Below are 13750 nucleotides of genomic sequence, written 5' to 3' on the forward strand. Positions count from 1 at the left end.
TGATCAATTTGTGCTATTTAGGAAAAGAAATTCTGAAACAGACCTGGCTGTGAAAAAATGCAAATAATAAAATTCAGCTAGAGGTCCTTGAGGCTTCTTAAGCTCTAACCTTATTATGAGGAATGGGGAAGTCGAACTGCCTAATGCAGATGTCTGTGAGTTACAAAAATAACCAGATGTCCTGATTAGCAGAAGCAAATGTTCTTCCCTTAATCCACGTGAAATTATATTCAAAGGCTCTCCGGATGTAATGCTTGTGTAAATAAGGCACCAACAAACACTGGAATAGAAAGGGCCATTGGCCAGCTAGCTTGCAAGGCTTGAAAGCTTGAATATTAAAAACAAATTTACCACTGCTGACTCTCTTAAATTCACAGAACAGAAATGTTAAGCAGGCCTGCTTCCCAGGGAACGTGGAAAGACTGCTCTCATTAGCCATATTCTCTCTCTTTCCCTCCCCTCCCCCCGCCCCCCCCATCTCTCTCCCACTCTCATTTAAGAAATGTGTATGAAGTGAAGCTAGCTTTTAAAAATCTCCCTAAATGGCTTGTTCCCAGGATCTGGATTTCTGTTTATTTTTTAACTAAAACTAGACTCATGCTTTTCAAAATGTGACTGTTCATCAGATCTTTGATATTTGTGCTGGCTTTTGGTATTTTAAGATTAAATTGAATTTACTGTTCTAGTAATGTTGAGACTCCCCACACCCTTAAATTACCCTTTAATAAGTTAAATAACTTGATAACTCTTCTCGATGTCGTGAAGTTGCATTATCAAGTTGCATTGCTTTGAAAAGTGTGTATTTTTCTAATGATCGCTTTGAATGAAAAATAAGGAAAAATACAGAGGATCCATTCTACAGGTGTAAAAACCAGAATTTTGTCCTGGTTTTCAGCTGCAAAAAAGGTTGAAGCTTTTGTTATCGTGATCATGCATTAACATAGATGCAGACCAAACTAGGACTTGTGTGAACATGCATGTGTGTGTCTGGTCGGAGGGGCGGTGCTGTACTTCTCCATTTTCACTGCTTGTCAGAGCTTCAGTTTTAAGAATTTAGGTTACACTAGGTATATGAGCTGCTCAGGCATGAACTTGAACTTCATTTCTTTAGTCACATCACAAACGTTCAGGGTGGGGATAGAGAGGTCTCTATCATGGGGAATTTATAAACAGAGGAAAAAAAGCCAGGATTCTGTGCAGCTACCAAAATAATAGTTATGTAAACATGATGCATATGTGCATACCGGTCTGCAAAGCAGGCACTGAACTGGAAGACCAGTTTAGTTTATTCCCTTTCCTTTTCCAGTATCAGTCATTGGAAGACAGGCTGCAGTTTCTTTCCCCTGTCTGTCCGTCATTCTGATGCTTAGCCATAAACCCCTTACAAAAGTACCATTTAACTTCAAACTTGTAAGAGCTGGGAATCTTGTCTGTGCCTTCATTCTGGGCTGAAGTCACCCCCTTGTGCCTACACATTGCAATTTATGGTGTTCTCTAAAAGGATCTAATCTTGGTGAATGTTCAGAGCAGCAAATGCCAACCAGGAATGGGGTCTGATACTTATCTCTGCATTTTCATTGCTGTGGATCTCCCTGTGTGTTACAGCTGTCATTTTTGTTTTATCTACCAAACAGGCAGAGAATTGACTTCAAACTTGCAGCTTTCATACTTGTTTTTCTTAAAGAACATTACTGATGTTAAGGACAGCTTTTATATGTTGTAGTGACTGGCCAAATAAGCATGAATTTGAATGTTTCAGGCCTCAAAATAGGAGAAAAAGGAGACACTATCCTTAAATGTTTTTACTTGGTGTTAGACCCATTTTTTATTTTAAACGGTAATACTGCTGACATTGGCTATGCCAGGATTCATCCTAGCACTGTTTGAAATGGCTGAGATATTTATAAACTGACAGACAGCATTTATAAAATCAGGATGCTGACAGTCCCTTAACGGTAACAATGGGCTTGGACTCATCTATCACTTACAAAGGTTATTGGAAAGGGAACGTAAGGCTTATATGTGCCTCTAGTCTTAGACTGGCACTTATTTCCACACATATCTCTCTCTCTTTTTTTTTTTTTTTTTTTCCTTCTTCCTCCACCCCCCTCCCCTTTTCAGTCCATTCTGGCTGACATGGACATTAGAGAATTGCAGCTAATTTCTCCATACCTTTACGCAATGATTCCTTGTCCGGTTTTCTGCAAGAAATTGATGCAAACTAGAAGACAACTAACTTTGTAGCATTTTAGGGCAATACCTCCTCCCTCCTAAATCCCCCTCTCTAAACCAGGGAGGTGTTCTGATTGCTGCGCAGGCTGCTGGCTTGAATTGGGAATGATGAACAGTGTGCATTGACTGACAGACTTAACCTGGGGCTGGGCAGGGGTTAAACAGGCCTTCTGCTTCTTTTTCATATAGCACCAGTCTGCAGGCAGAATGCTGATGTACCTACTTTATTCAGCGGCTCCCTCTTGGTTGAGGCAGTACCCCTCTGCCCTTGGTGAGGAGGACCAAGCGCAGCACAGGGACACTTCAAGAAACAAGAAAGAGGATGTCAGTTATTTTCAAGCTCTGATAAAATGCTGCATTCACTGAGTACACCTAGAAGCTTGAGGGTCAGGTCGTATCAACAGTTTGCACTGGGAAAGGGGAAATGCACTGAAATAATGTGCTAAAGCATCTATTTTAATGTGGCAACAGAAATACTGAGACAGCTACATCTGGCATCCAGTTTGCCCTTGAAACATTTACTCTACTGTAACTGTTTGGACACTGTGTTCCCACTGTATTATTTGCTTAGAGACCTGAAATACCCAAGTAGATTTCCTACGTGTGGTTGGATCTGCTGATACCACTAAAAACACACCCTGCCCAGGCTTGTGTTCAAACGGATGTATACGCATGCAATGGCTAGAGCAAGACTTGATTGGCTTGAGGGGGTCTATTTATCAGGGAACTCGATTAAAATACAGACTGCACATGACACCAAATTTGTAATCATTTTTCCACAGCAAGCAAGCATTTTCTGTATTGGATGCAGGTGTTTAAAGGAATAGTGTGTTTTAAGGGCCAGTGCAGCACAAATTCTGGCCTTTGGGATAGTGACAAGTGTTTTGCCTGCATAAACAATATATTATTTTTTTACCCCCCCTGAGGTCCACACACACCTAGCCTCCCTCAAGCTCATCATCTCTGTCAGGTTAATCAATAGGCACCGTATGGCAGAGGGTCAGTAATCAGTGTCATCGTGCCTTTAAATCGTGTTGAAAATTTGCTTAAAGCCTGGGCCAATTAACATCGAGATGATGAATGGATGGGTAGATGGGAAGAGCCTGGCGCTCAGGGGCTTTGTGAGAAGGAGATGCTCAGCTGTTGAGCAGCAGACACCAGCGAATAAAATCAGCCATTCATGTGAGCTCAGTCCACCCACTCTTAATGATAATGTCAATCTAGCAAAATATATACACATTGGAGTTGTCATGAGTTCATAAATCAAAGGAGTTTGTCAAAGGCATTCAGATTAACGAGGCAGCAGCAATAACAAGTCAAATTTGCATAGAGAATTGCCCGAATCTCAGTAAATTATGATCCTGTTTTTCATTTGATTATTTGCTAATGTCTCAAGAGGGAGAATGATTATATTAGCATGCAAAATCTACTCCAGAAGTAGAAATCTGAGGTATAGCAGACCAGCACATGATGACAATTAATCAGTTTCTGCATACTAGCATAAATGTGCAAGGCCCAGAAATGAACTCCTTTTTTTATTATTATTTCTCCTTGCTACTGATCCAAATGGTTCAGCTTGACAGAGACTTTATATTGCTTTAACAGTGTTCTGAATTGTGCCTGCAGGCAAGACATAGTTATGCAGCTATAACCAACCTATCCATCTGCCAACCAGATTGGAATTCTCCTATCCAAGGCTTCCATTAACCCCCACTGACAGCTCCAAACAGGATTAAGAATTTGAAAGCATAAAAAATACTTGTGCTCTTCACATAGACACACGCTTCTCCCCCACCCCCACCTCTCCACACTTGGAAAAAGGCTGTGCCTGTACTCTTTTATAATTAGTGCAGGGCAGAACAGCACCGAAGAAAGCGTCCCCCAGTTGGCAGGGCTCTGATTTCCACCACGATGAGCAAGGCGGTACTAAAGGTAGCTCTGCCCAATTGGTAGTCCCTGGGAGTGTATTTCTCTGTGTATTATCTCTCATTCCCAGCAGTGTTTTGCTGGGCTGTGTACACAAAATACTGCATGTCATCGCCTGTCAAACGCTTCAGTCTGGGGATTTCATCTGCTTTGTAGCATGTTGTGTTTAGTGGTGGAGTAGGCTTCATGGGGAGAGTTAAGTAGTAATAATTTCATAGTGGTCTTTAAGACATCCTGCCATGGAGTTATATTCTCTTAATTACAGGCTGAAGTTTTACATGCAAATCAGATTTGAAAGGATTTCATTACAGACAGTAGCCATTTTAGGAGGAGTGGGCTATGGAGGGCAGAGCCCCTTTACAGGAACCCCCTGCTAGAGAGAAATCATGAAGGTTACAAGAACTGTGAGCTTGGGTTTCCAGGCTTCTCTTCCCAACACTTCCACTGTCATTGTGTGACCTTGGGCGAATAAAAAAATGTATTTTACCTGTCTGTGGAAAGGCCGGGGCGGGGGAGTATTTCTCTCACCAACATTGATCAAATTGTGCTTTGGAGACTTCAGCGCTTCTCCTCTTATTTTGCTTGTACTTGTTCAGTAGGAGAGACCCCTGCGCAAACACTTTTGGCTAGTCTGGCTTTAGTCTATGAAGGAAGATTTATAGGATTTAAAAATGTTCCCCGATGGAAGGGAGTTTGTATGGCTTTTCAGCTTTCTGTATGCACTGGTTTTCTTCGCTTCTTTCACCCTAACGAATTCCTTCGTTCCTCTACTACACATCAAGTACAGTCGCTGCAGATCTTTTAATATTCCCAGTGAGTACACCCAACTTACCGTCTGGATACCAAATGCTTCTTTCCAGGTCTGTGCCCAAGACGTGTGTTTCAGTAACCACGAGAGGGTGCTCAGAGCGGTTCCTCCCTTTGTCTGCCTCTCTTGTGGCGGAGAGCATGACTGAAGTCCTGCTGAAGCAAACCTTATTCTGACCTCGCACATGTTTATCCCTCCTCCCACCTTGTTCAGCAAGGAGAAATATATAGATGTACCGTTTCAGTCGATTACATTATGCTCTTCCCATGGCCGTGGCTAAGTGTTGCCCTATCAAGTGAAATTCACTTCCATGCAGCTACAGTTAGTCCTGAAATACACAGGGTCTTGTACCTGCACCTGGATTGATAGGTTTCCTATTCCTGAGAAATGAGCGGGAGTTATAAACATCTGTGCTTTTTCTTAAGTGTAATGCTTTCCAGTCATTCTGTCTTCACCAAGCGTAACTTACTTGCCGACAAAAGTGCATGAGCAGCGCTCCTCTTTAATAGTCTGCTATCGGAGCTGCTGTGTTGGTGCTGTAGAATGGTGAGACGCCAAGCTGTGAACCACCATATGCACTTGGCAGTCTTTGTCTGGTCTTTGTTCAGCCAACCTCTTAGCCTTGCCACCTATAAAGATAATGAATGCAAAATGGTCCTCTGCTTGCTCTTAAAATTAGATGCTCAGCTTAAAGAAAAAGTAGATAACTTGATGCTTTGCAGTAACTAGAAATTTCAAAATAAGGGCTGACAGTTCACCAGCAGCACTGATTTTCCTGCTTTTGGGGATGTGTTTTGAGGGGGGGATCCTTAATGGCTTTGAAAAGTGAGAAGAATGCAAGATTTCACTGGTGTGGAAAGATTATTTGGAAGGGGAAATTGTTTTGGCACTTATTGTAGAGAAGGGGGTGGATGCTGAAAAAGCATCCAGAAACAGTAAACAACCTCCTCACCACCCAGCCCCCCCCCCCCCCCCCCCCCCAAATGCATTTCCTGGAAGAGTATAGTAACTCACCTCAGATTATTACATTTCTTGCACTTGATCTTTGTCTCCAAAGCACAGAAATTAAATCCTTACTTGAATTAACTACTTACTAAACTGTATTTCATGAGCAGAAAAGAGCAGCTTTAATGTCTGACCTTTCTTTTTGGAGATAGGTGATTCTAGCTTGTACGTGTTTACGATCACAGTCCTTTCTAAGCTGGATTTAATGTAATAACTTGGTCCTGGCTGAGACCTCATGTGAAAACTTTTAAAAGCTGGCTTCTTACAGCAATTTATCAGGCCTGTTTAGGATTGATTTCCGTTACAAAACCCTGGTTACGGCATCCCAGATGTCATAGTTCTTTGCAAGTTCTATACCTTGTTTAAAAAACCAAAAATCCAAAATCACTGGTTGGTCTGCAAGCCTTGATTTACGCAGAGTCCTCCTGACGAGTTTATGATATCCCAAGTGGGATATTTTGTTGTTTAGTTCCCCCCTGCCTGTTGTGCGCTGTTTCTCAGCGAACAGCTTCTAACTCTGCCCTACGTCCTGGCAGTACCTTTTCTTCCCCTTCACCAGACCAGCAAACCTGAGCTGCCTAGATGGTGCCTGATCACGCAGCACTGCAGTAGGCACGCGAGCACGCTACTCTTCTGATGGCTTCCCACAGCCTGTTTGCTTTCTGCTAGCCTTGCTGTGCCACGCTGGCTGTTTGTAGGGCCCAGCTCCTCCTCTGCCAACAGATGCCACTTCTGTCTCCTGAGGTGTTGGGCTGGAAGCTGGCTCTGTGAGAAGCCAGGCAGAGCAGTGTTCAGCAAAGGACAGGTTATTTGCTGGACGAGGCGGGAGAGGTACAGAATGCAAACTTCTGCCTTTAATATACACACTCCTGAGCTCGTCTGTAAGGAACTGGAAAACCACCCCTTTTCCTGGCAGAGCCCTCCCTAAGCAATTTTTCTGTATCTCTTTAAAACCTGTTTAGTTGCTCACTACTGAATGCGTGGGAATGTGGCCTCAGGCTATGAATACTGTGGTGATCAAACTGATTTTAGATGTGTGTGTGGGATTCCCCCAAAGCTGGCTGTCATTACTGTCAACACAGTGGCTGAACTAGTACAAAGGAATGCTGTCTTCCAGAGTAGCTGACTTTGGCGGAGAGGACAGGATTCTCCCCACATGCCCAGCAGTTTTTAACCAAATGTTTGCTTACAGACTGTGCGTGTCTTGAGATTACTGTAGCAGGTCTTTAAAGCAAGTAATAATTGGTTTTAATCATGAGGTTAACAGGACAAAAGTCTTCTGGTGGTCTTTCTTAGTCATGCTTGAAAAGCCCTCATATTTCTTCTTGTCCACCTTCTCTTATCTTACCGATGCTCTCTTCTTGGAGGTGGCAGCTTAAGTTTTGGAACATCAGTCTTTCTAGAAATTGTACGTGTATGTAGAGTCAGAGGGCAGAAGTGAAAAGCATAGCCATAATACCATACACTACTTCCACAGTTGTTATTTAAGGATCTCCTGACAACCTCTTTCACCAGACTTTAGTTCTATCATAATTTCTCAATGATTTTTGGCAGCCAGGCAGCCTTAGTGCAATTAATAGTTGTTAGACAGACTAAAAGCATGGGGATGCAGAGAACAACAGTTATACCCATTAACAACTCTTTATTTTCAACAGGTTTCACTGTTTTAAATAGTTATTCTGGGGTGTTCAGGAGCACTGGTGTTGCCATGCTGATCCAGCCACCATTTCAGCATTTCAAAGTGACCATTATTGGTAGTTTCAGAATAAATCCCCAAAAGCACAGGCTTCTTCAATAGATACCTGCACAGTGGTGCATTGTTGTGTTGAGGAGGAGAAATTCTTTCTCTGCCATAACAAGCTGTTTGGCTTAAAAGTACAAGTTAGCCTCCAGTATATGTATGTGTGAAATACTACAGCCTGTGTAGTACAAATATTTTGATTCTTTTCTCCTTGTAGAGTAACGTTAGGGATAAGAACTGAATTAAAGCTTACTTTCTTTCACAGAATTCCTCTGAGAGAGAAGACTGTAATAATGATGAGCCCCCTAGGAAGATCATTCCAGAGAAGAATTCACTTAGACAGGTATGTGATCAGTCTCTTTAAAAATGCAATAAAACTTTCTAGCTATTTGAATCCTTAAATGATTCTGGAAGCTGAAGTCTGCTTTGTGCTCGTGGAAATCCTTTCTTTTCTCCTTTGAAGTCTGAACAAGTCAAATTGTACCTGTGAAAATCAGACACAGAGATGTGGCTTTCAGGAGAGTTTAAGGACTCTTTCTAAAGAAATCTAGACTTCTGTTTATTGCAGTCAGCTGTGACTCTCTAGTTTTACCTTTCTCTAGTTTTACCTTTCTCCAGCTGGTGTTCAACAAGACCTCTTCAGCCTTTCCTTCTGTAATTGTTCTTGTCTTGTTTGTAGTATATTTTGCCTTGCTGCAGATCAAGTCTCAGAGTGTTCTACAACAATTAAGCTTTTTATTGCCCTTGAAGGTAAATTTTCTTGGAGGTGATGTCCAGGTTAATAACCTGAAAAATGACCTGTTCTTGTTTCTTCTACACTCTTACAAAATACTAATGGGTAGAAAGGAGAAAGGGTGGTCTGATAAAACATAATCTCTTTGCCTTTTATATACAGTAAGGCAAATTTTGTAACAGTTTAAAAGAATCACTTTTTTAAATCCCCATGCTTAACAAAGGGAGTCTGGCTAGTGATTTCTGGGGGATTTAAGTTGGATTTAGTAACTTCAGATCCTTTTTCACCTTGCTCTTTCTCCCCACTGCAACCTTCAGGCAGCAGAAGCAAAAATACATATTGACCTCAGCTGCCCAAGGTTGCTGCTTGGTGTATTAGAGTAAAACCTTGATGAATGTGACTTTTGATGAACTTTCATCAAAACCTTGATGAATACCCCAGGCCACACGTTGCAACAGCTAAAGAATTGGCACACTTCCTTCTGCATCTCAGGCAAAGGAATAGGGTGATACTACACTGCCCCATTGCCTTATTTCCCAGAGAAATTGTTGGTCAGAACCATAGTAAAGGAAGAAATGTCTTTGGGACGTTTTGGGTTTGGGTGCTCAGAGTTGTTATTTTAGGGGTGCTGGGGCAGCGGGGGTGTTCTGTGTGTTTGGTTTTTGTTGTTTTGGTGGTTTTTTTTTAATACGGTATTATGTTAGACGTGTTTGATTTTGTGGAAGTAGGTGTCATGTGAAGGGCTACATATGTCTAAGACCAGGTCCATCTAACAGGGGTAGTCCATGTAAGTCTTTCAGACAAGAAGCAATATGCTAGGATAATGAGTGAGGTCCCAGATATTGCTGAGGAAGATTGCCTTGTAGAATTGGTTAAATATGTTACATCAAACTTTAAATGTTTCTGTCATTCAGCAACCAACAAGAAGAGCTAGAGGAAGAGGGCAAAGCTATGAGGTGTGTACCATGTATCTTCAGGATAGCCAGCAAGGTCCCCAGCACACCAGAAAACTTTTTTCTTCATCTTAAGAGTTATTGATGGCAAGCCTTCAAGTTCAAGAAGAAAAGGTGTAAGTCTTTTCTCCAAGAAAACGTTCATAGTAGGAGATACTAAGTCAAAATGAACAGGAGTTACCTGTTTTATGTGCCTCCTCATTGCACTGAGTCCTTCCTCATGATTGTGAAACAAGCAGTGTTGTACAGATGAAGAAGCTACAGTTTCTAAACTGTGGCCAGGGAAAAGCTGTCTTTCCCACAGGCCCACAATTCATCACAACCAAAATGACTGTATATCAAGAATACATGTAAAAACCCACTTGTCTTGACCAAACATTTCATATTGGAACACGGACATTGTTTATGTTGAAGATGGTTAGCCGTGTTTCAGGATATTGTTGAGATTTTGTATCAGAGTCCATCTTTGTGTTCAGTCCTTACAGTGACAGGTGCAGGACAAAATCCTTGCGTCTTCTGATTGCTATTTTGGGGCCTTTTGCATTGAGAACAATGTTTCTGGATAAGTTCAAGATGTAGTCTTAGTCTTAAAGCAAGTGCTCTTGTCTAGATCATAGGAGGTGGTTGACTGTGATTTAGTGCCTATTATAAAGGTATTTTGGTTCTTTACATAGGCATAAATAAAGCTGTCTAAGCGTTTTGGAACCTCAGTTTGCTCCTGTTCACTATTAGTGATGGGCAAGAAGCAGTGGGGGTATTTCCAACTCTAGTTGCAGAAATCAGACACATTTGCAGTCATGTGCTTATACACTCAATGAATAGAGTGATACTTGCTTGAAAGATTGGCGTCTCCTACAGGAGGTATGCACAATGGCTATCCTGTCTTACATCTATACATTGTAAAACCAAAAAGATCTGACCTGCAAATGCTGTCAAAGCAATAATACACAAAAAGTGCTTTCTGCCTTAGTGGAAAGATGCAATTTGATAAGTACTGAGTGGACAGTTTTGTATTTTCTGTCCCTCCCTGAAGACATCAGTGTTAAAATGTCATTATTGGGGAACAATGACCTACGTGCATAGAGGAATTGAATGTGTGTATGTGGTAGGGGAGAAGTCTGTTTACTTAAATGGTTTTTCCAGTGAAGGTGTCCACATATTTAGTACTTTTTGATTAGTTTAAGAAAATTAATGAGATGTATCAGACCAGGGGAAATATGATGTCTTGACATGTTTAGTTGCTAACAAGTTTAAGTAAAGGTGCATTACCTTTTCTTGCCTTGTGTGCAGTGCTGATATGCAGCCTTAGCCATACATATTTTCTCAGGTGGGTATGTGGAGCAGACATACCAGAAAGTGGAAGACAGTAAGGAGGCGTAATGATTACTTAAACATCTGAAGTTGTAAGCAGGGGCTGATGACACCCATTGCTCAGTGCTAGGGACCTCTTAATAGGAGAAATATCATTCTTCTATTGATTAAAATGGGTTTTGGGGAAGGGTGTCTTCCAAAGTCCTAACAAGTGGAGCTGTGTCCTTGGCGTGCTGGAAGTGAGAGGCACGGCCACTCTTAGGTGCATGAGGGGCAGCAAGGCAGAAGGGATATGTCAGCATCTCAGCAAGTCAGAGATGAGATTAGCACTGGGAAAGGAAAGACAAAAAGGCAATGAACTTGACACTATTAGTTGGAACAGTGAAAAGATCTAAGCTATCATAGCTTCGAAGGATGCAGGCATTCTTGTTGAGTGCTTGATCTGACAAAATTAAATTTTGAAGGGGTAAACTGAAAATTGTAGTATGAAAACAGACTTCAGAAAAAAACAATGACAAGTGGCAAAAGTTTTTGGCAACTTTATTTAAGCTAACAAACGAATTTTCACACTGCAAAGTTATAAATTAATTTTAATAGGCTGATCCAGATGGTCCATTTGGAAAATGGATAGCTTGATCTGTTGAAAATTAAACTAAATTTATCTCTCTCATACTTCAAACTGAAGTAAGCGTGAGAAGAGTGCCCATTAAGTCCAGCTCATACAGATGGACCGGCAGGTCACACATGGGACTAATCTGATTCATTTTAAAAATAAATGCATGAGTTATTGAATCAGGTTCCTGTTTCAAGCCCTGTGTGTGTGTGTCTGTGTGTGTGTGCCGCCCTTTCAAAGGGACTCGCAAATGCTTCAGTGCCTTTTTAACCTGTGTGTTTCCATTTTAATTCAACTTCCTTGCCAAAAAGCATAATTAGTTTTCAGTGCCTATCATTTAGCGTTAGACCCAAACACTAGATTGATTAGGTCAGACATTTGTTATTTTAAGGGCTATGTCTCCATTCTTCATTTATGAAGAACATGAGCTCAATAGTCTTGGGGAGAGAGCTGGCCTTTAGAAACTGGAAAGGGGAAGCTCTCTGGGGGCCCCTCCAGCCTTTTAGCTCCTGGGTGTTTTTAACAGAGCCATGAATGCAGATTTGTAAATTTATTGCAGTGCCATCTGGTTTTTTTGCAGGAACCGTATTATTGTTGGCTCGTATCTGTCTATTGTGGTGGTCACTCCCTGGGAGCTTGCCCTCATAGTCCTAAGGAAAGTGATGAATAGTGGGGGTCAACATGAATAGGTCACAGGGCAGCTGTCCAGGGCTGCCCTGAACTTGATTACCCCGCTGGTTTTTTAAAGAAGATGGGCACAATGCAGGTTGTTCAAAACCCTCCCTCTCTTCTCTTTGGTGCAGCAATAATGAAAGTGCTTTTTGCTGCTGTGGTTTGTCTGTGGGTGAAGGTGCCTTGTGGGGAAATGCTGGCAGCAGCAAGGCTGCCACACTGTACCTCCTGCAAACCTCACGTTGGACTCTGCTGTCTTTCTCAAAGCTTCCAGATGGAAGTCCGGGGGGAGAAAAATCCCTGTCTGTTACCCCATTCAAACAGGCCCCTTAGCATTTTCAAGAATTTTTCCTCTTACTGTTTTGGCACAGAATATTATCTCAATTCACTCTTACAAATTTGAGATCATTTTGTGAAATTACGTGTAGCACCTAAAACATGCTCTCAGAGCTATTTCAGAGTTAAAATAGGCACAGTCTGATCTTAAGAGTTTAAGGCCGATACTCAAGCAAGCGCTAAGAAGCAGAAAGCAACTAAAGAAGGTAGAGCTAAGGAAAGACAAAAGGTAGCAACTTTCAACTGTTTACTTCCAGCTGGTAGCCTCATCCCTCAGCTTAGGGCTCCTTTCCAGGCATATTTTTCTTCTCCAGAAGTATCTCTGCTGTACAGAGTTGAAGCCCTCTTTTTAGCTAGTGAGCAAGATTACACAGTGGGCTGGGAGTGAGGATCCTTCAGCTCCCTCCCTCCCTCCGGGGAAGATGCTGCAGTTCAAATTTGCCTTCTGTTGGAGAGCTGGCTGAGGCAGGACGTACCCAGGACGTACCTGGTGTATAAAGTTATCCTGGTTACCTTACCTTTCATGCTATTAACGCTTGCTAGTAAGAAGTTGCTGATTGAAAAGCCTGAAATTTCTAGAAGTATATCCTTAGTCTTTTAAGATGATTATTTCTGTTTAATGCTGTTTTATTTATTCTCAGGCAACCACAAAAAATATTTTCCATTCCTCTGTGACACTTAATGCATGTTAAAAAGGTAGCCAAGGCGTGTTGTGCTGAAGCCGAAGTTACAATGGGAATGCTGCCTTGTGGCGGAAAGGCCACTGGGCTCTTTCAGCATTAGTGCTAATAGGAATCTGTCACCCCGCCGCATTGCTGCATTCCTCTGTAATTGAGTAAATTGCAAGTGTTGTCTGCTCCCCCTGCCCTTTGTGTCCATGTCCACTTACCATCCGAAGAACGTGGGCAGTGATAAATAAAGCGCTGAACAGGGCTCTCAACTCTTTGAAAGCAGCATGTTGCCAGCCCCCTAGTTATATTTCTTTAAGTGTTTATGTTTTTCTGTATTCTTTCTCTTGTGTGGCTGGAACCCTGGGGATCCAAAGCCATGAGAGAGGCCAAGAAGCTAACAAAAGTAGCTGTCCCCTTGTTAGCTTGTTCCTTTCTTCTTTAAAAAACAAGATGAAAACCATCTGGCTCAGGGCATTACATTTTCCTCCCCCGTGCACCTCTATAGATGAAGAGTTTCACCTGCAGTGAGGGTTTACATTGATTAGGGAGGGAGCAGTAATTCAAGCCTCCATCCACTTCAGTGGTACTTTGCAGTCTTTAAAGGTGCTGACCCATTGAGTTAAACTGTCAAGGGAGGATAAAAAAGGATCTTCATCCCGGGAGGTAACAGCTGCCAGGTTTTCAACACCTTGCGCGCTGCTGGAAAAATGTCACAAATTGTCAATGGAAAGAAAAATCACTTGGCTGCC

The 13750-nt window shown here is 42.0% G+C and overlaps 1 protein-coding gene across 6 annotated transcripts in view; it reads left to right on the plus strand.

Annotated features, from left to right (window-relative positions):
* BTRC (beta-transducin repeat containing E3 ubiquitin protein ligase) overlaps positions 1-13750 on the plus strand; it is a 116816-nt gene that overhangs the window by 40285 nt on the left and 62781 nt on the right. For 5 of the 6 annotated variants that reach the window (XM_040606005.1, XM_040606007.1, XM_040606009.1 and 2 more), the window contains one exon: positions 7978-8055. The exons of the other annotated variant lie outside the window; for it this stretch is intronic. In XM_040606005.1, the coding sequence (XP_040461939.1) occupies positions 7978-8055 (78 nt within the window). The remainder of the gene's footprint in view (positions 1-7977; positions 8056-13750) is intronic. 6 annotated transcript variants of the gene reach the window in all.

The sequence above is a fragment of the Falco naumanni genome, chromosome 9 (assembly GCF_017639655.2).
Source record: "Falco naumanni isolate bFalNau1 chromosome 9, bFalNau1.pat, whole genome shotgun sequence".
NCBI lineage: Eukaryota > Metazoa > Chordata > Aves > Falconiformes > Falconidae > Falco > Falco naumanni.